At 42.5% G+C, this 22,759-nt stretch overlaps 1 protein-coding gene across 1 annotated transcript in view; it reads right to left on the bottom strand.

Annotated features, from left to right (window-relative positions):
- The window catches only part of ASPSCR1 (ASPSCR1 tether for SLC2A4, UBX domain containing), a 48,253-nt gene that overhangs the window by 10,164 nt on the left and 15,330 nt on the right, over positions 1–22,759 (bottom strand). Inside the window, exons 8-12 of the mRNA XM_075440672.1 lie at positions 15,990–16,129; positions 13,452–13,533; positions 12,510–12,576; positions 11,571–11,633; positions 11,211–11,263 (exon numbers count right to left, since the gene is read on the bottom strand). Coding sequence (XP_075296787.1) covers positions 11,211–11,263; positions 11,571–11,633; positions 12,510–12,576; positions 13,452–13,533; positions 15,990–16,129 — 405 coding nt within the window. The remainder of the gene's footprint in view (positions 1–11,210; positions 11,264–11,570; positions 11,634–12,509; positions 12,577–13,451; positions 13,534–15,989; positions 16,130–22,759) is intronic.

The raw sequence follows: 22,759 nt of genomic DNA, 5'->3' as shown, positions 1-22,759 counted from the left end.
CCAAGAGCTAGACAGACACACTCACCCACACAAACACACAGACAGACTGTGCCCCAATATAAACCTCTACCCTATTTACTCACAGGCTGACAAATAACCATAGTCCTAAGTTTCAGAATCTACCTCCACAACCATTTACCACTGCTGGCAAAACATCAGTACAAATGTTTCAGTTCAAAATCTCTTAACTGAAAGAAATTTAAAGGAACTAGACAGCAGCTCATAAGTATACAGAATGCAACCTCCTTCTCATGGCTGATTTCCCCACACCCCTACCCCCTCCTAGGGCTCAGCCAACACAGTAAGTTCTGTTGGGTCATTCATACAACCCTTTGCCTAGTTTCCTTTGTGCAGAATTCTCAGGTACCATCCCAATTTCAACACTTACTGAGGGTTCAGTACAGAAGGCAGCTAGCTACATCTCACCCATCACCCCAGGAATTCTCCAGCCAGTCACTGGCAGAACATAACGCTGTCAGATTTTTCTGTAACACAAAAGTATTTAAATCGGCACCAACTTCACATTAAAAAAAAAAAAAAAAAAGGCAGTGGAATGATCCCACTGGCCAAGGAATGTCTTGGCATAAAGATGAGGCGGCTTTAGTAGCTGCAGTCCAGGAAAACATACAAACCCAAAGTCAGAGCCTTTAGGATTCTCTAACACTGCTAAGAATGCAAGGATCAAATACTGGGCAGACCATTACCCAAAAACTAGATTCTCAAGTCAGATGATATTTCCCCATTTGCAGTTGTTCTAATGCATATATCAATGTCTCTAGCAGAACTCTGCAGTTCTTAACCTCACTGCATAGGATTCTTATAAGAATATCTATGACTTGAAACAGATTTAGAAACCTCTTAAAGTCACACTGAGCCTGCCAGGTTGACCAAAAGAATCATAAAAGACTGTTTCAAACAAATATTGAAAAAGCTCCATTCAGTTATATGTGAAGAATTACTACAATATGAATGAGTCAACAGCTAGTTATGCTACTCAAATATCCAGCATTTCTCTTCCTCGCTGCTTTGATTTCCAGCTAAAGATACAATGCCATGCTGAATGGAAAAACAGATGCTATTAATCTACCTAATTATAATGTTCAAATCACACTGTGCAAGGCATATTTACAAAATACAGTTAGATTATTACTTTTATTGCAACAGCACCTAGAAATCCAATTGAAAATGGTGTCCCATTGTTCAATTATACATACATACAGAGCAGCAACATGCAATATAAACAAAAATGTTAAGTATGAGGTTTGGGGTTTTTTGGTTGAGGGTTTTTTTTTTTGGTACAGATGACAAACTGAGACCTAAATAGATTAAATAACTTATTCAACATCACACAGGATGACAGTAGCAGAAATGAGAACTAACTATATACATCTCCAGAGTCCCATCCAAGGCCTTAATCACAGGACAGTTTTCTTCTGAAGGGATCAGAAAGTCACTGATAAGGCAAGAAGTGGAGGAAGACAATGTCCTGCTTACTGGCCTCCCTATTTAAGGAGTATCACTCCAAACGACGAACTCCTCATTTTAAAAAGATCTAAATAACACAGCTTCATCAATATACAGTTGCAGAAGTTTAAATGAACACTTTCCGTTTCTGAAATCTGAAGACCAGTCTGTTATTCATAAAGCCACGTTCAGTCTGAAACTGCGTAGCCAAGTAACTCAAAGTTTTATTTCAGACATGCCGAGTGCAGTTACTCAGGCACCATAGTGGTGAGCGTGGTTTACAACAGCAGGGCATCCGGGCTGTAGAATGGTATACTGGGGCTACTGCATCTTGCATTCCATGACAAAAATATCTAGACTAGAACAATATTCCACTGTGAATTCAGCTGCGATACACAAGGGAAACATTTCTGCTTTGTTTATTGCATGTTTTTGTAACTTGTTCTCCAGAACACAGAAAAGATTTCAGGCAGAACCCTCCTCAAAAACATCTCCACACTTCCTCCTTCACTAGGTATCTCCAGACATATACATTCAAAAAAGCCTAGAACAGAATATTACAAAATATGTACATTATTACCATGCAGTTATTCTGTTCGCTGACAGAGTGATGCTTTCAGACCAGGCAGAGACTGCTGTCTAAGGGGAACTTACAGCTGCCAGAATGAGAAGCATTCTTTCCGTTACATGATCCAAAAAGATTAGAGTGCCACAGGTCTGCTGTAGTTTGATGTTAAAAGATGAATAAGAAAATAAGCACTTCAAAGGAACACGCGCATGGAAGGAGAAACCCAAGCTACCAACATGAAATACTGCATAGTACACACACCCCAAACACATAAACTAGCTCTTGGAAAATTCAACCGGAAAGCCGACGGATCAAAAGCTTCTGCAGCAAGACTGCAAAGCATCGCTGAAACAGAAATAAACACTACAGTCATGGTAAAAGGGGCAAACTGACTAAGTAGTTTGTGTTTATAACCTGAGAACAAAGCCGCTCAATGTGGACTGCAACTGCCAAAAAGATGGATATTCTGCAGCCAATACGGAGGAGGTCTGATCCAGCTAGAGCAGGGGGCCTTTAAAATTCATAAGGCAAAGATAAGGTTTTAAAGCACTATTTTGAGAATGCTACTTAATAAGGAATCCAGGCATAAAGAGCATTCATTGCGCCCTTGAGCTGAGATCAGAAAGATCTGGTCTCCAAAACTGACAGTAGAAGAGAGATCATTTTTGGCAGAATTTCCCCTCTACACTCAGTCATACAAGGCAGGCCGTCACCCAGACTGAAGTGCCTAGCCTTACCCAAAGTCAGCAGAAGAAGCAAGCATGGACAGCCCTTGCGAGCACGGCTAACAGACCTCACAAGACAAACAGGAGGTAAGATTGTTACCAGTATCTGGTCAGATGAGAAAATCCTAAATAGAGAAATAAAGGGCTAAGACTTCATTACAAGGAAGAACTACTTTACTCTGAGGGTGATGGAGCACTGGAACAAGTTGCCCAGAGTGGTTGTGGAGTCTCCTTCTCTGGAGATACTCAAAACCTACCTGGACGAGGTCCTGTGTAGCCTGCTCTAGGTGACCCTGCTTTGGCAGGGGGGTTGGACTGGGTGATTCACAGAGGTCCCTGCCAACCCTTACGATTCTGTGATACAGGAAGGTGAATGCGATCCTCCAGGCTGGATGAATTTCACTATTAATTGCAATTTTCTTTGCTGGTGAGAGGAACAACTGCAAGGCCTGCCACTGGAAATACCTCTGACGGACTGACTCTGATGAAGTCATTTTTTCTGAAACTGTATTCAGAGCCTTGCCAAAAGCAGAGAAGGCTTCACACTGCTCAATTTGTAGTCGGCTTCACTGAACAAGCATGCCAGATGTATTGCCCAAAATGGCATTAACAAATAGGATATGGAAACTGAACCAAAGGCCAAGAAAGGAACAAACAGCTCCCCTGGATTCCTGCCCCACAGTACATGCCAGAGGAAACACTCGGTGCACTCTTAAGATCTGATTAGAAGATCTAAATATTTACGTGGAAGCCTGTGGATTCCTTTAGCTGCTCTGAAGACAGATGATGGCATCCTGCCCTCTTTGCTGCCCTGACTCTTCCAGTGGCTGGTATTCTTAGCTTCTTCTAACTCTTTCCTAGTATTAACCCAGCAATCAACAATTTTTTCCACTAACGCACCCCAGATATGCACTACACAAGTGCCTATTTCTGGGAGGAGAAAGCAGGGAAAAAGCAACTCTGAAAAGCTCAGCTACCCTAGAAAAAACACAAACAAGCAACTAGAGCTATAAGGAACCCAAAGCCAAGTGCTACAACAGGGAACCCTGCAGCTGATCAGTACTGGAGAGCAGAACATTATAAAACACTTCAAGGGACATGAGGATATGGCAGCCAGCAAAAACAGCAATAACAAAAAAATCAAAGCAATGCCTTGAAGTCTTTATGGGTTCCAAAAACTCCTCCACATTGCTGCCAATCTGTGTGTTCACTGTACTGTAAATACACACATATTTGGAGAGAATTCACTTCAGACAGTTCTTTCAGCCCAAGTATCTTGGCAAACAAGCTGACAATATTTGTCTTTTTTCCTGGTTTTGCTTGCAGCATAAAAGTTCTCCCTCCGTTGTAAGAGATCAGATTTAATGAATGTGGTTCCAATCTTATCAGCTTGAATGGAGTGAGAGGGTGGAGACAGTGCAGAAGTGTTGATAATATGGTACTCCACCATCTGCCATGACTCCTGTTACTGGCTTCAGCACAAATTTCAGTCATTTATAAATATTTGAATGCTCAAATGTGCTCATGTTACTGCCTCAGGCATCATCCACTTTTTCTTACAGACAGCACCAAGGCAGTCTATAGAGTGGAGGATAACTTACTGCTAACTTAAGACCTGGAAAGCTAGATGCAACTCCGTGATTCACATATGACATTGGACAAGCAATCCCAAACAAGCAACTCCCAGTCATATCACAGAAGAAGCAACTCTACCCTCTGCCCTAGTGGAGGGCAGGGTTGTGATACCATCAATCATGCAGTCTCCATGACAGTAAGTTCCTAAAACATCCAGGGTGACAGTGGTCAATGTCCAGAACACTCTGTGCTTGGGCTCAGGAAGGTTCTGCCTCTGACAGTCTCAGAAAAGACCGTAAGTTTCTAGAAAAATCTTTCTTAAGTTCATCAAGAGAATTCCCATATCCTTGGAGGATGCTGCTAGAATTCCTTATGTACCAAGGCACTTCTCAAACAAAAGGAGAAAACAGAAGGCCATAAAGTAGCCTATGACTAAAATGAAGGGAATAAATAGTTGTACGCTTCTTTGCCACAGTCCTACTTAAAAGTAATAATAGCAGTCCACTTAGGTTTAGACATGAAAGCATCATGTATTTTGAAAAGACAGGAGGCAACCTAGAAAAGCAAGAATGGACTGTGCAGAAGCCATAAGCCAACTTCTATTCTTTTAGTCTTTGGTTTTCTTAAGTATTTCTCATTTTCTGTTTCTCAAGAGTTTAAGCACCATATTTGGGGAACAAGAATCTAAGAAGTCCCTGAAAGCAAAAGGAGAATAAGCCACACGTTTTAAAAAAAAAAAAAAAAATGGAAAAGCATTTATGGAACCGGGTAATTAGACAAAATCTCATGCTTGAAAGTCAGAAATTCTAAGGCTCATACAATTTCAACTACAGCTCACAGTTATCATTGAGATACTTAGATTTCAGTGCAATTTTCCTTGTGATTGCCTTTGCTTCCTCTGAAAGTCACTTTATTCCTGAAATGAATATACACTTCAGAGGTTCTACGAAGTACCTACGGTCTACCTCTATTTTGGTTTGTTATCTTCCGCTCAGGTAAGATGTGTATGAAAGAGTGAACAGCCTAATAATATGACAGTTAAATGTTGAAAAAATCCAAAATGGCTAGATACAACATGGTAGTACCTGTTTTGGAAGATTTGTTCTGAACAGAAACATAGGTTTCTAGTCATCTAAGAAATATCCCACTACAATCAAGTGTCAGGTTACGTGCACACACCTTTGCAAGGGAACCACATCAGGTGCAACGCATTCCAGCAGGCTATTCCTAACCCTACTGACACAGAGCATCTGGAACAAAAGCTGCAAATTTTGGCGGTTACATGATACAACCTCACAATCTTAAAGAGCTGTACTACTGCTAAAGACAACATCCCTCCTCAACCTTTCACACACCTTTATAAAAAAAAAAAAAAAAACACAAAAAAGCTTGAGAAATTAGCTGTTTCGTGACTTTACTCATGCTCCCTTTTCCCTACAATGTGAGAAGAACCACACGCACCACAGCCCTTCATTCACATTTGCACTTTATGTACCAAAACACAGTATTATTCCAGAAAAACCTCTCACACTATGGAGATGCTGAGTATCGCAGGGTCACCTTAGTGTAAAAGCTCTTTTTCCTCCAGCCCGAAAGCCATACATTTTACAAAATGCCTTAACCATATGCCTTTTGCCTTTACAGAGCAGCTCTGTCTTTTCATCTCTTTCCTTCCAGATAGTGGAAACAGAATGGGACCTCTGACTAAAGTACAAAAGGTTTCTCTTCCACAGACCCCATGATGCCTGAAAGGGGCAAAGTCTTCACCTAACCCACCCATACACAGCCTAACCCCATCCAGAGTAGGACAAGGCACCGCAGCCTGCACTGCAGCCCTCGAGCGTGGATACTGACCCACACAAACTTCTGCCGAGACTGAACACTTCACATTTTGGAAGGCAGTACTAGAGAGCAGGTGAGACGCGACGAGCAAGTCCTGTCCCCAGGGCTGCCCCACCTGGCCCCACACCAGAAATATCACCTCTCTTGCTCCTGGTCTGGGCCAGGGTCATTTTTACTGGGAGCACTGAGGCGCAGGCAAAGCAGCCCAATTAGTAACAGCCGCCTATAAAAAGGGCATCCAACAATAACACAGTTGCCAGGGACATGAAAGCTAGAGCAACTTCCGTACCCGCGTCTTCCCGGAGAAGAAAGCCCCCCTTCAGCCCCTGCCAAGCACGCAGATCTGCAGCAGCAGATGGGAAAGCCTAGCCAAGCAGAAGACATTACAGCACAGGGCCTTCACTTACTGAAGGTGAAAGTTAAAGACGAAAAAGGATTTAGACTGGTAAAGGGGAGCAAAGCTTCACCCAGAATCAGCCGACCTAAACTGGGAAAAGGCACCATCCTAGTAAGTTAGAGCACTGTGGTCTCTGACAAGCAGTATGGGTAACCAGAATGGTATGACAAGTTCTTGGCAGGAATTGTTTCTTCCTGTTTGATGCTTCATCCAAATAAAATGTTTATAAACACACAGAATCATTCCTGCCGTAACAGACCATGACCTGAAAGAGCTGAAGAGCCCCAGGCAAGGGACATAAGCTACACAGTCGCTGCCATTAAACACAGCTCCTCCGATCTGCAAACCCATTTTACATAATGGCCATTTTACACTCAGCTGCACCAAACAACTTCAAGGTTTTAATGCACATGCTCGTGTGCCCTTCCCCCAGCACACGTTTCTGGCACTGCACAAGCCATTGCCCCAAAATCTAAAACTCTGAATAGACAGTGGAACCCAGACCTGTCCAGGCACACATTTCTTTCTGCTCCCTCTCTTCACCCTGTTTTATCCTTCAAAGTCGCCTCTGCCCCTTGCAGCCTTCTCCCTTCTCACACCTCACCCTGAACATACATGAATTTCTTTGCTCCTCAAACAAATCAACTCCCCTGCTGTTTCTTGCCAATCCAGTAACACGTCTTCTCTTATTGTTAAGCCTCTACTCTGCTCCCCTCATTAGAGTAGTGTTGCTAGCCTCAAGCATTTAGGTCAAATCACACACTCACTTCCAATGCCCTACCGCCCTGTAGTCACAGTTAAAGTCTCCCTGAATATAATGATTAAAAAAATATTTTTTAAAAGAAAAAAAAAAATACAAAAATGCTCTGGCCTGCTCTTTTCACCATCAACTCATTTTTGCAAGTCAGCTGTGATGAACTGGATGGGCTATCCTAATTCTGGGGATAAACTTTTGAAAACAATAGCCTTTTGAAATGTTCCACAATCTGCATTGTGAAAAAAAAATCTAGAAAGTTGAATACCTACAGCTGAGTACACATTTCCAACCATCTGAGGTTTCTGCAACAGATGGGCTATGAGTACAAGCTACATTATAAGTATAAACTTCACAAAGTTTATATACTCAACTGCAGAAGGAGAAAAAATACAGAACCCGGAAGGGAGTTCTTTAAACTCACCATAAACTTTAGCAAGGTCTCACGCAGAACAAGTTTGCTCGGGTCCATTGGTGCAAGTGCATCAGCAAACTCTTGTAAAGTGTGAGAAATATATGAGCAAAACTACTTTCACGATGTTGCAGACACACATATCCTCCCAGCTAAAACTATACTCCTGACAAGGTTACTTTCTTCAGCCCATCACTACCACTCATTGCAAGACATTAACAATCACTTGCATTTGCATGTTATGAGACTCTAACCCACTTCAGTCAAGAGACCTGAGCCTGCAAACATCTGTTATTTAAACTGTTTATATTTATCCAACTCATGTAGAACGAAACAGATAGCAGACCAGGTGACAGATGTGAGAATAACTGGGGCAGCAGCCTCTTCAGCTGACTCAGCTGTAACCAGCAGCTATCCGTCCACTGTCTAAATTGCTCAGATAAAGTTCCTTTAAAACGACAAACATTCATCTTAGGGTTTTCAGCAGAAATGTCTCAAGAAACAATAAAAATTAGTATGCAGAAAAAAGCTTCTACAGGACACCTGGTTAGATGGAGTTCGCAGTGCCCTTACTGCTTCACAGACTCATTTCCCTTTACCTAAATGTGTCACATCATCACTTGCACGGTACAGAAGAACACACCACCTTGGGAACAAGTTGCTTATACTTTGCATCTTTTTCTCACAGACATGAAATGCTACACAGGACGTCACATAGCAAAAGAAAATCCAACAAATTCCACTGATATTATTAGCTGTTTTCTCCAGAACTCTGAAGCTCATACTGTCTGGGTTTTTTTCCTTTTTTTTTTTTTTTCCTTTCTCTCCTTACAATGGGGAGAATTATATACAAAACAGTTCTATTAATGAAACCATAAATCTGAAAAAAAACCTTAAAACACCTAACAGGCAGTAAAGCTACACAGGCTTAATTATTCCAGGATATTCAAAGAAGTAAGTCACATACGCCAGTTCAAATCCTCTGCTATACACGAAATTTTGTGCACCGTTTCATGTGTGTTAGTCCATTATCATTCAATCTATAAGGCAGCTGAGTCAATACAGGAATTGCTGTTGGACCAGGTGAGTTGCCAAGGTAACCTGGTCAGTCCACCTCCAGCAACACACAAGGACATAAGAACAACTGCACACAGACCAAAAGTCTACTCAGTCCAGCCAGTATCCTGTCTCTAAACATGAACAAAAAAACAAAGAGTATCCTTTCTCTTTGCTCACATGTGATACTTTTCCTTAGTACTATTAGCTAGCAAAGATTTTCAGTTCAGAAGCTCCCTGAGATGATTTCTACATATTAAGAGACTCTCAGCAGATACCTTCCTTCAACTGGTCCAAATTTCTCTTGAATCAGTATATACTTTCAGTATATAGCATCCCATGACAAGGAATTCCACACTTCAGCTTTCTGTTGCATGAACACAACTACCTTCTTCCACCTATTCTAGCTCCTGCTTGCCTCACTTGATGCCATTTACTACTGTAGAGAGTAAGAAATCAACCCCTTCCAGCTTCTCCTCAATATGTTCGTTCTTTCCCAGTCACATCTTTTGCAGACTGACACATTCTAGCCTACTTAGTCTGTTTCTGCAGGAGACCTCTGTTGGTGAGAGCTGCAGAGACCACACTTTGGAACAATGAAAAAAGCTTTCCAAAAAGCATGTTAGAAAACGTGCATAAAGGCGCTCTAGGTAAGGGATGTTCTCAGACATGACAGCTTAGGACCAAAATAAGAAAGACAAAACAAATTAAAAAAATATGAGACAGAGAAAGGCTGAGAGTAGTGCATGTGTGTCATGTCAGACCAGTCTGTACTAGTCACCACTCTACGTCTGCTTCCCTTGCCTCAGAACTGCTAACAAGTGCAGAACATTTTTTATTACCTGCTGTTCCTCTGAATGTTTTCCAAATATATCATTAGCAATGCAACCATAGCCAGTTTCCCCTTCGTGGGATTTCTCAGAAATCTGAAGACAAGATTTGTCCTTTGCATTTCCCATCATGGTTACCATGTGTGCTTTGAGACAGTGTTTTGAATGGCACAAGTCAGAGGAAGCTGGGAGAACTGCCTTCATGCTCAAATGGCAAAATCTCCTGGCTCAAAGACACAAAGCGCTTTCCACTGGTATTTTCATTGTTAATTAAAATACACAAAATGGCTTTGAAAAGAAAAATCATTGCTCTCCCCACCCACGATGACATTACGTCTTACGAACACATACACTGTCTGATTCCTGTCGGTGGGAGAAGCACAGCCATGCACACTGCACCTCTGAGCAGAGGCCATGCTCAGGCAGAAAGCAGGAAGGCTGACAGAACAGAGGAGTCGTCAGGCTGCAAAGCTGGGTGGGGGCCAAGAGCTACTGCACAGCAACTCCTGAACCACAGCATCAAACAGGGCTGTGATCCCTGAGAAGCTCAGGACTCCCTAGGAAGCTAAACCTGTCACAGGCACAGTAACAACACAACGAACTCCAACATCAACAAAACCACTCCCAAAACTTCAAATCTCAGCACAGAATTCTTAACAGGGTATTAGGAAGGGGAGAGACTTCCCATTGTGAACACAGAGATCCACACTTCGCTTCCTTGAACATTCAACAGTCCAAAAGCAGCTGCACATCTATCTCTTCCACATGGCCCACTCAGGAAGTTGTGGAATTTGGAAAGCTCCATTACAAACAACTTCAGAAGCATGCTAATCCCCACCTGATTCACCACACTGCCTGAAAGGCCCCTTTCTCTACCCTCTCCCTGAACGACAGCACATTTCAAACATGGTGAGTTTGGGGCAAAGTTGCTGGCAAAATCACTCGATCAGTCTCTTAACGTGTGTGTGATTTACACAGCCAAGAGTCTGTAGCCAGAGACTTCCAGAGCAACTCATCTGACATTTGCAAAAAACCTCCAAGAATCTGGCTTTCAAAACCTAAATTTCAGCCTCTGAGAAGTCGCACACAGAGTGTACGTATTCCTCAATGTACAAGCAGACTTAAAATAAATTCTCACATAGTGATTATCAAAAAGGTCAGATTTTTGCCTGCTATGGCCTCTAGCTCCTGCTGTAGAAATTGAAAACAGTTACCTATCCAAACTCAGTGTCTCACCTCCTACTGCACTAGTCCAACTGCAGATACAGCACATCCTATCAGCTCACCTCTTGGAATAATGTTTCAAGACTAAATACAGCTGAGATTCAGCAAGGCACAGAGACTATGTACGCAACAACGCAACCCCCCAACGCTGCCACAATACGCCAGCGCATATTGTTGCACAAGGTGGACCTCTTCTGGTGAAGAGCTTGTGCTCCGAAACACCTGGTTCCTTAGTCTTGGCTAAGCAGAAGTCTACAGGGATGACAACATTATATAGCTTCTTTTAAAATCAACTAAAGCATATAGCGAGGTGAAGAGGAGCAGCAAGTCAGAGAGAATCAGAGCACACATGTGAGTCCTTACCTCGAAGAGTGTCAAACTTTCATTGTTCAAGATGATTCTGGGAGGTGCAATAACTGAAGTTAAAAAACAAGTTACAAAACAGGACCACCCAGCAACCAAAACAATAAATACAGCAGGTATGTGAGGGATTACTGCTCTTTAAAGGAGTGACACATTCACATTGCCCACACAGGCTTCTTATTAGGCAGAAGCACAATGTGGCTAAGTGAGCAGGCTACAGCTTCTTCACACTCTGAGGCTGTATTCAGGGAAGGAATGCCTCCCCAGGTCACACCGCATGGCATCACAAGATCCTATATGCACCACAGCTAGGAACAGGCTTTGTAAAGTCAGGCCAAATATTACCAACAGCACACTCACACAAGTAAAATGGCAAGTCTGCATCTGCAAGGTGGCTTCTTACAAAGTCCTTCAAAATGCCAACTGCGAAAAAAAGGAAAGAAAGGTTTGCTGAATTACATTAGTTTCTTCAGACGGTGGGCAAAAAGACTAACCTTTACCAGAAGAATTGCGCTCCACAGTGGCTGCAGATTGCCTTTTTCTCAAAAGAACACTTACGACTACAAATTGTAAAAAAAAAAAAAAAAAACCAAAACCACCACATACACTTAGACATGCTGGTCTCTTAGCAAAATCTAAGGATGCCAGTGAAATTCTTCCTAGGAAATCCAACAGCAGCCGCAAGATTTGCAGAGACCACCCACATGAGACTCTAGTAACTAGTTATTAGTTCTTGTTCCATACAAAAGTATCAAAAAAATTGTATGGGTAACCTTCACTGCCAGCTGAGACCAAGATGATCTCAATTAACAACAGTAAGAGCTACTTGGTCTGACCACCTTTTGTGAACTGACAGAGGCAGAAAGGTTCATCCCTTGTTATTCTTATTACAGCTTCTTTTTCTTCTTCCTGTTTTTTTTGGTTTTGTTTTGGATGGGGGAGGTTTCCCCCAAAATTTTTAAGCTTTAACATAGAGAAGTGTCCAAATTCATCTCAGTAACATACCATTTGGACACAGACAATGTGACATCAAGTGGGACAGTTTTCTGAGCACAAGTATTTCACCATCAAGTAGTCCTGGAAATAAATTCCGCTTAACTAAGAAAATTACCCCAGACGCTTTTCTCATCCAGTTCAGGGACCCTGTAAGGACAGCGTAACTAGCTACTGCTGCTTTTTAAGAGCAGTATTACTTCCCTGGAGAGCAGAAAGATCTGTCCAGAGCCACTCTCTTTTGTCATGCAACTAATCAACGATGAGAGGTTAGCTGCAGCTACACACAGTGGAGACTGCTCTTACCAGTTTCACTAGGAAGGAAGAACCCCTGTAGAACATGACGGTCTGGGAAATGGACTCTCAACACCACCTAAGTTAGAGGCAAAGCACAACAGGTGATTTGTTTAAGGCTGTTCTGTAACTCCTGTCCTTGGCTTAGAATTTGTGAGCAAGCTGTTTTTTTTAAACGGGGAGATTCAAGATATTTACTCTACGGGGGTAGAATAGCATACTGGCTAACAGCTACTGTGCAGCTCCTCAGAGAACATGGGCTGCCTGGCTTTCAAAGGCTGTAAGAGAGCTCATCTATAGAAACAGTACGGTGTACAATGCAGCAGCACTTACTCAGAGAGTACGAGCTCCCTGTGCTAAGTGACGCACAAAGTAGAAAGTCACCCACAGACAGGTACAGACAGCCTATCAGTATCTTGAAGCATCCATAGCAGCAAGAATCCTCCTGCCATACATCTGAAGTAACTCGTACCATTCTATTTCCAGCATTGGTCAAAAAGCACTTAACTTGGGAACTTAGTCTCTTTTTTTTTTTTTCCTTCAATAAATCACCAGAGACAAAAACTGCATTAGGATCGTATTTACCGAGTAAGCTATCTCCAATCTGTAACATCTTATCATTTAACTTCTAATGAGATATTATCAAAATGTAAGAGACTACAGAGGAGAGTTCAGTCATGCAGACTGACGTCTGCACAACACAAGGGTTTTGAAACATCTGGAACAAAATAAAGGGAGCTATATTGCCTGCCACTCAACCATAATGATTACAGGCCAGCTGATTTTTACATGGTACAACTGTTATGCAAGTCCCACTAACAATTAGCAGGGACAGGAATTTTAAAAGTCTTCCTAGGAGTAGCTCAAGATCCTGTTTATCACAATTGATTCCCAAAATTACTCAATCCCCTAGTCTGGACTAGCCAGAGGGACTGGAAGAAGAACAAAGGCTACCTTTGGATAACGCTCTAACTTCTCCTTCAGCTGAGCCTCCCTCAAAGATTTTGTCATCAGTGGAGCTTCTTCCAGGCGTTTCCTAGATGCATGGGAAGAAGATAAGCTGTCACTTTGTAATTTTAAAATTTATTTTTATTTTACCGAGAAAGAGAAAGGTCCATGCAGGGCTGATGAGAACTGCTCAACCATTCCATGTACCCTTCAGCATTTTCCCCACCTCCTGTGGTTCCTACCCCTAAAATCTCATATATGGAACTACTGAGCATCAGCAACAATACTGTATAAAATTCTTTTTCTTGCGAAAGTTTAAAAGTAAGTTCATTACAGCAGACGCCAGAAAAGACAGTAAGGAGAGCAGAGGAATGTTTGCTTAGACTACTCAAGAAGAAGAAGAAGAGGTGGACTTATTAATCCAATAAAACAGAGACTAAAGTCAGACGAGACTACTCCAGGGAGGGAGAAGAGCTACTGAAGCTGAAAAACAATGCTGGCACAAGAAATTAATGGGTATTAATCAGCAAAAGGGAAACAAAACAAAAATCAGAAGTTTCAGATCATTCAAGAACTGGCAGTGTGGACGGGTGTTCTAAAAGGAGTAGTGGGTGTCAAAAAAATCTACCTGTATTTAAGATGAAACCACTAATTCAAGAAAAAACAATTATATATTTTCCTGTAAGTAAAGAAATAAGCTTAGATCCCACAGATCCCACGTTCAGCTTTAGTCCATTTTCCTTGTTTGCACTTAATTCTCCATAAACTATTTACTACGCTAGATTTTGATGAAACATTTGATATAATTCTGCACAACTATTTGCACATTAATCTCTTACACCTAGACACTTTGAAGGATCTCTTTTCATTTTAAGAATTATCAAGGTATCTCAGGAAGAGCTAACGAACAACACAACTACAGGCTTACTTCATCAACCGTGCTCAGAACTGTCAGCTGGTACACCACATTCCAAGATGCAAAAGTGCCAATTTATAATCTGAAAAGCAAACACGAAACTAACATGCTCCATTCCTTCTTTGTGTACCAACTGCTGATTCACACCAATTCCTCGCTCTTCATGAAGTCAGAATTAAATTATAATTGTATTTGAAATACTGCATTGTATGCAGCTAGTTTTTGTTAAGATCAGAAGCCAACTGCTATCAGTTTCATGTGTAACTTGCCTTTATTTTTATCCCTGCTGTGAGGGAAAAAGGGATTACAAGCATCAGCAAGTTTGGAAATTCGTTCTTTTTTTTCAGGGGGTTGTATTCCAGTAACCCTCAACCAAAGGATCCTACATTTGTACCACTACATACTCCAGACCCACAAGCGACTGAGAAATTTTCAGGCCAATCTGTGTACTCATGTGGATTTCAGCAGCCTGTGGGGAAAAAAAGAATCAGCTCGAAGTAAAAAGTTCAACTCAGACTTGGTTACACTGTAAAGTAGGCTGTCCCACAGTCTCAAGAGAATGCTTGTAATGTTTAAAGGATGTTATGATCCACTTGAAGCTAAATACATCCATGAAATTAATTTCTTTAAGGAACGTATAGACAATAAAATGCTGTTGTGATAGGGAGCCTAGTTTACCTTAATCCTTTTTTTTAGTTTAGAACTGGAATAAGACTACAGTAAATTCATGAATATTTGACAGCAATCTATTTGAACAGTGAGATGCATAATCAGTCCAGCTTCCTATACTTCTTCCCCCTCTTTGTGTGTGTTCCAAACGTTTTCATGTCTTGATTCACGGGTAAGTTTGATTTTGCTTTATTTCCATTTTTGGTAATGTCTGAAAGTTGGTCTTTTCTGATGAGGTCTAATAAAAGGTCAATTCTGTTACTTAAAACACAAGGTGCTTCTTACTGGCTGAAAATGCTACTAGCTACTACTGAAGTCACTGAATTATTTCTATGAAGCTGGATCATTGTGTTCATATATTTATCCATCACAAGTTACAAATTCCATCCATTTAATTTCTAATATTTAACGTGAAGTCAGATCAAAACAGGTAGCGGAAGCTCATCACTGCTTTGGGCCTCTAGCAAGTAAGAGCACATCTAATTACAAAGGCAGTGGCTTCTCTTTCAGAAGAAGGGAGAAGGAAAGAAAGAAAGAGAGGTGCAGTGTTAAGTGGCTTTGAATAACTCCCCGAAACGCACAACATGGGAAGGAATCTTTCACTTAACCCTTCCTCAGCGAGGGCCCATCTCTGATTAGCTTGAGGTTCTCAGATAAACTTTCCACCTCATAGGCATCACAGACACTTCATGACGAAATTTTCAACACTCATGCACAAATGCTCAATCAATTCACACAACAACATGGGTTCTGTCACAGAAACAGGACATAGCCCTTAAACTCAAATTGCATAAAGAGCAGAGATTTCCAGTGCTGATGACTAATTCATTCATTCCACACCCAGTAACTTCTCTACAACCCTTTACCCAGTGATCACAGCCAGCTGTAAGTGCATAGTGTCACACTGCTCAACAAAAAGATATGGAACAATCTCAGTCACCAGCAGAAAGGGACCTTGCCTCTCACTCTGCAGCTGTGCCAAACGTTTCCGTACATCATCCACTGTGACTTCAAAAAACTCATCAGGAAGGTCTTCTCGGCCAGCAGGAAGTGGTTCCAGTAGGTCTAGGTGACACACAAGTGGCTCTCGTTCTACAAGCTACAGAACAAAAATGAGCTTTGATTAGTCTTAAATGCATTGCTTTGCTTATGCTATAAGGTTCCTGAAAAAAGTACAAGGACAGTATTTGCAAACTGAAAGACAGTCAGTGTGGCATTCATGTCACTAAGATTATACTAATGATATAGAGCTTGTTAGTGTTCTCATTCTTTATAGTTGATAGAGCTTGGGGCACAATTCCCCCCAGTAAGCAGGAGCAATCTATATTGTCGGGTGAGTCACACCCTAGCAGTTAACTGCTCTCCACTGTCAGCATAGGAAGCCCAGGGTAATAACCTCAGCAGTCATCTAACTTAAGGAGACATAACTCCTCTCCAAGGAGTGCCTGTGGAATCTCTTCACTTACAAAGATATTTTGCAGCTGAACCATACTTCTATCTAGTTACAAGCACTCAGAAATTGCTTCTGTCCCAAGACCACAACCTAACTCTCTGCTCTACTCCAAATCTCTCTCAGTATGTAATCACTTCCCACCTGAAGTGATTACACAAACCACTACTGGAGCGAAACACACAAGAGGCAGTTACACCTATTGGCTTCTGAACAATCCAAACTTTTTAAATCACAGAAATGTTTAAAGGCACAAAGCTTGGAACCAAACAGAATAGCGTACTGCAAGCCAAAGGAGATGCAGGGGAGGAAGCTGTCCATGACTGAAGAGCCCCACGAAAACAAAAACTTTGACAGTTAATACAGCATTTCTTTACAGCCAGTTGCCAGCCTAACCAAAAATGGAAATAAAGCAAAATCAAATGATGGTAATCACCATTCTACAGGCAGTACATAACTTACACAGGTGCTATTCTTCATACTACAGACTATAAACTGCCCTTTTAAGTTTGTCATCTGCCATGCACTCCTGACTCACACCATATCTTCTGTTCTCTCCGCTTCACATTCTCTTGCCACAGAATGAACAGCACTAGTTCCCATCCAGGGCTCACTCCACTTCTTACTCTAGAGAGCAATCCTTTGTTTTGGTAAAGTAGTTTTTGACCTGTTGAGTTCTCTGAACTGAGCCACTGCAGGGTTTCACTGTACACGTTTCAAATTTTTAACCTGGCTTCTGGTGTGCATAAAGCTCCAAGACAGTAAAAACTCTTTTGTTTTGCACTTACAAAGTACTTAGCACTGAAATCAGCCTTTGCTGCAGGCAAAGCAGACAAATGGAGGAAAGCAGTTCACCGTATGCATTAGCTGCAATAAAGGTACTTAATACATTTATCAGCAACTTTCCCTATACCCCAGCTGCTGCGGACAGGCCATTCAAGCAGCACACAGACCTCCAACAGCTGAGATACCCCTCTCACCTGCACAGCAGGGCACAGGCAGCCTGGCCCTTCTGCTCCCCCCAACTCCAGAGCCCAGAACTGGGAGACAGAGATCATGGTGGCAAACCTTTCAGCACAGTTGTGTCCTGGCCTATAACTGTGGCTGCAGCTATTAAAAAACAAACAAACAAAAAACAACACCAAAACCCACAACCCGCCAAAAGCCCAACCCAAACACCCCCATCCCAAGCTATCAAACAGCATTTGCTGTCTCTGAAGCAAGGATGACATTGTGTATCCCTCCCAATTTAGAAAACATTAGATACTGGCTACTTTCCCTTATGTCAAAAGCAGCAGCTGTGTCAGTATATGAATACAAACCACTACTGGAGCGAAACACACAAGAGGCAGTTACACCTATTGGCTTCTGAACAATCCAAACTTTTTAAATCACAGAAATGTTTAAAGGCACAAAGCTTGGAAACAAACAGAATAGCGTACTGCAAGCCAAAGGAGATGCAGGGGAGGAAGCTGTCCATGACTGAAGAGCCCCACGAAAACAAAAACTTTGACAGTTAATACAGCATTTCTTTACAGCCAGTTGCCAGCCTAACACAGCTCTAGCCTCTATGAACAAACCTGACACCCATTTCTTCTCCCCTGATTTCCTCCTGTACTCTTTCCAATTCTAATTAACGCCCAAATGTCCTCCCTCCATCTGTCCCATCCACCTTCCCTTCCCCCAGGCACAGGCCCCTTGGGAACAGGAGTCTCCCTCAATTGTCAAAGCACAACACAAATTACAAGGCAATGTTCGCTCTGCTTGTGGGCACTAAAGGGTAATTTGAGAAATAAAAAGAGCGAGGTTGTGTGGGTGGGACCCTTGGCTACTTTTAGAAAGTTGAGCAGGGTCAGCTGTAACTAGAGGGTGAAGGAGCCTGATTGCAGCTTTCCTGGGGCTCAGGGGGAGGAATGCCCAGCGTCTGGGGAGTGATCCCGAGGGTGCAGAGCCACCCTCTGGGAAAGAGCCCATTGCACAGCAGTCCTAACTGCTGCCAGCAGCTGGCCTGGTAAGATCAGGTCAATGTCAGAGGCCAGAGAAGAATTAATCAGGCCTCCCCAGTAATCAGGTACATGTTGTGAAGGGTGCTGGGATATGATGGAGAGAATTCCTATGTCTGCATTTGCAAATCCTAAACTCACCATTTAGTATTGGCTCTAGCAAGCGCTTTAGCTAACCCTAAGAGTAGTCATATTTCACAGGAAAAGCATCAGTCACTGCCCAAACCGTGGTAGTAGCTAAAGACTTTAACCAAGACATCAGAAATCACGACATAGCAGAAGGCAGACATATATGCCAGTCCTAAGTGTTCCCCCCTCTTCCTCACTGTGCGTTCACTGCACGTTAGGACTGTCATTCACACGTTGCTTTCCAGAAATTTTTGTTCAAACAAGTGGGTCTCCATCGCCATCAAGGTACTGCAAATGGGCAGTCAGAACTTCCCCTCTAGAGCCACTTCCCATCCTACCACAACTGCTTACACAGTGATACAAAATCCACTACTTTCCAGACATAAACGCCCTATTCTTGACCTCCAACTTGCATCCAGCCAAGATGTCCCCATTTAATTCTCTGTAGCACACCTGTACGGGCCCTGCACAGACACACAGCTACCTTTTAGCTCCTAAGTCTGCAATTTTATCCATTTCCCCAGCCAACACTGAATGCGGAGTATCTTAACTTCCACACCAAGACACATTACTTAGCTACTACTTAACGCGAAGAAACATACTTTACCATACAGAAGCAGCAGCAGATCTGTGCACGCCTAACAAGATTGCAAAAATACACAATTAGTGCAAGAATTCCCTAATATTAAACATTCAGCTAGCCCCCAATAACACTGAGATGTCTGGAGAGAGTTGTAACAAGTGAGTTTTTGTGAAACCTAATTCAGGTGGTTTGATTCAGCATTTCTGCAACTCAATTCCAGAACTGCACAACAGGGTCTGATCAAAGAAGGGCAGCGCAAGGTGTCTACTAAGCACTGCTTAACAACCAAAAGACATCATCATTTTGCCACTCAGGATGCAAACACTACTACATCGTATCATCGTAATATCTCTTCTGCCATGTATTTAACATACCATGGAATCAACCATATATCTCACCTCCTTACAGACGTCAGAAACACTCTTCAGAGAGAAAGAAGTAACCATTCCTGTTGCACAACCAGTTCTCTCTTTCCTCGGAGTCCAGCCATCATCCTGCTCCCCCTTCCTCATCCGTTACCATTTGCTCACTTACGTATTCCAGTTAGGCATCTCTCAACCGGAGTACTCTCAATACAGCCTTATTTTAATGTGTCACCAACAATCCTAAAGCACAGACGGAATCCCAGAACCACCTTCCCGCGGCAATTTACAAAAAGGAAGCTACCAGGTACACCGACTCTCTTCCCAGTCCACTACACATCTAGTGTTTCCTGCAACGGTGACAAAAGGTAACCACCTCCTCCAATAATAAATGGCCACCACCTGGCAGTTTCTGCCTTCCATTTCGTAATCCTGGAGGACAGCAAGCTGTGCATTTTGCTGTCATATTTCTGTCAGCGATACCTTTCAGGAGCCAGAGGTGCTGTGTTACGGTTTGTCACTTTCATTCTTCAAAGTCTCTACTGCTGCTGCCAAAGTTGAGATGTTAAGTGCTCTTCACCAGCAGGCTGAAGCCATGTACTCACAGCAGTGTCTATGAGGTAGTCTACTATAAAGCCAGGTGTCAGGAAGAATGCAGTTCACTCTATGGTAACCACCCCAGACCTAAGTAAGCAGGTAAGCAGAGAAAAACTTTTTCCATGCTAAGTGAAGTAGTGGCTATTGTGCTTTCCACAGCAGCAAGCTCTCCCTGGAGACCCACCTCCTTCCCACCACCTCAGGGAGCTCTAATCTCCTGGGGAATCTGGTGTAAAGTTACTTTCTAATAATTAATGTTCTGACATCAAAGTCAGCATGCAGCTGTCTGTAAACCATCTTTAGACCAAGAAACGAAGGGACGCCGGCACAGATTTTATCCAGCCTCTCTCTCCAGCTTCAAAAACCACACACAGGCAAAGCATTAATGGGAAGATTCTTTTACAAAAATGGACCTTTGATGTTTAAAAATAATTTGTTTTGTTTTGGTTTTTTTCCTCAGGACTGAAAAGGGACAAAAAGCAGATGCCATGTGGCTAGCCCTGCTCTGCTGTTGCTGCTGAGAGCAAGGAGAGCGGAGGATGGCAGGAATGGAGGAGGGAATAAAATGTAATCAATCAGCAGCAGAAGCACCAGAGATCAAAGGGCTTGAAAGCAGCAGTCAAAAATCACATGCTGTTTAACACAAGCGCAGAACCCCCCCAACAGAATCTGCAGCTGCTTCCAAGGCTGCTCTCAAACTGGAAGGGAGGCTGGCTCCAGAAGTGCCCTGGAGTGGTCTGAACTGCACTGCAATTCTGAGAAAGATACCGGATCACGAGAGGCCTTAGGCCACCGCTGTTCAGCTCTGTGCCCAACAGCGCAACTTCACATTAAGCTGTAGCCAGTAAAATGATAAAATGAGCTCTGCCTCTCCAGCCAGCACACAGAGAAGTGTGGACCACAGGACTGGTGAAGAATACCACCACAAACCCTCACAACTCTTCCTTCCTTCCTTCTCAGACACAACTGCAACTCCTTCTTTCCTAACCCCTCATAGATTGAAGTGTGACTGAAGCAAGCAACACATTAAACCACACAAATCACGCAGCCTACTGTTTAGTGCTCCACACTTAGGGTCTGTTCCAAAAGGTTAAATAACACTGATTAGATGGACCCAAACATGTTTCTAATACACTGAAATATTCATCACTGGGTTGGCAAGGCCTCTTTCTGCTACATCTGTAATTGCTCCAGAGTCCTTCCAGAGTCTGGCTTCTGATCCTAAACAATTCAGAAACTCATCAAGAATGGACTGCAACCACAAAGAAGTCAACCAAGGTAGAATCTCTTCATCAACATGAGACCATGTACATAGTCTTGCTAAATTCCTCCTGGACTGAGCTCCCTTAGAATCCCATCAGGCACCCTTTCCTTCTACTTAGGGCTTTCCATTGTTTAATCCAGTGGCTGGATCAGAACCAAAACTCCAACTCTAGGACGTACTAATGAAGGGCATCTCTCAACACTAAAGCCAGCCCTAGTGATGATATGTGCAGTGAAGGGCCAAGGGAAAGAGCCGCTCACAGAGAATCCAGGAAGTGAAACTCCCAGGGGGCAATAATGTGGAGTAAGTTATGAATTTAATGCCTCCTGTACTTCATTTTACACTACTTGCCAGACATATCCAACCTTGCTGAAGGAATTCAATTCCATACAGCTGCCCTACGGAAAGCATACTTAACACCATTCAAAGGCCATGCTGTGATGGCATCACAGCACTCTTGAGCCATCAAGTTCTGGTATCTCTACACGGGCTAAAGCATTTTCTATTTTTACCAATACAGTTATACTTCAGGGACACCAACAATGATGAGAGATGTGCAGTTTGTCTCCCTGGGAAAAGGATTAGAGAGAGGTAGACTTTATTTAAGAAGCAGGATATTTTTGAGCAAGACAGAAGACACTTTTACATGCAAGCAGAAATAGAGAAGGAAAAGGATGGAAGGTTTCTGCTTCATCTACAATACTAAGAAAAGAGAGGGGATGGGATTAGACTGAAAGTAAGAGGTGCAGACCTCTCCCCTCCCCTCAATATTGAACTCCTAGCAAGTAAGATGCGACTGTAGCTGAAAAATTCCTTTCCTAGATCTATACCCCTTACATTCTACCACATGTGCCACCGAAAGAGTTAAACTGTAAGTCAGAGAGACCACAGGCAGAAGGAACTCTGAGGAAGCAGATGTTAACAACTACCAGCATGGGGTACTGCTTTTACAATAGCTTTACTATGGAGTTCCATGATCAACAGAAAGGCTCTGATGAGAAATCTGAGCACACCTTACAACTACCTAAGAGTTAGAAACTCTGACCAGCTTCTCAGATCTTGGAAGTCATGGGATCAAGTTGCAACAAACCTATTAAGACCGCTTCTGCTCCAGGACAATCCTACAAGCTAGAAAAGTTATCCCTTTCCATATATAAAACTCTACTAAGCTTATACCTTCTGTGTGATCTGGGAGATAAGTCAGTCACAACAAGCAGTAAGCACCTTCAGGGTATTACAACAACACTAGTCTGACCAAACTCTGCTCATCTTTAGCAAAACTACACAGCAGATACCAATTTTTAAAAGAAGGACAAGTACCGAGGGCTCAGGTGACAAAGT

Source organism: Opisthocomus hoazin, chromosome 21 (assembly GCF_030867145.1).
Source record: "Opisthocomus hoazin isolate bOpiHoa1 chromosome 21, bOpiHoa1.hap1, whole genome shotgun sequence".
NCBI classification, from domain to species: domain Eukaryota; kingdom Metazoa; phylum Chordata; class Aves; order Opisthocomiformes; family Opisthocomidae; genus Opisthocomus; species Opisthocomus hoazin.
The sequence above is the reverse complement of the archived record's forward strand: the minus strand, read 5'-3'. Positions and strand labels throughout refer to the sequence as shown.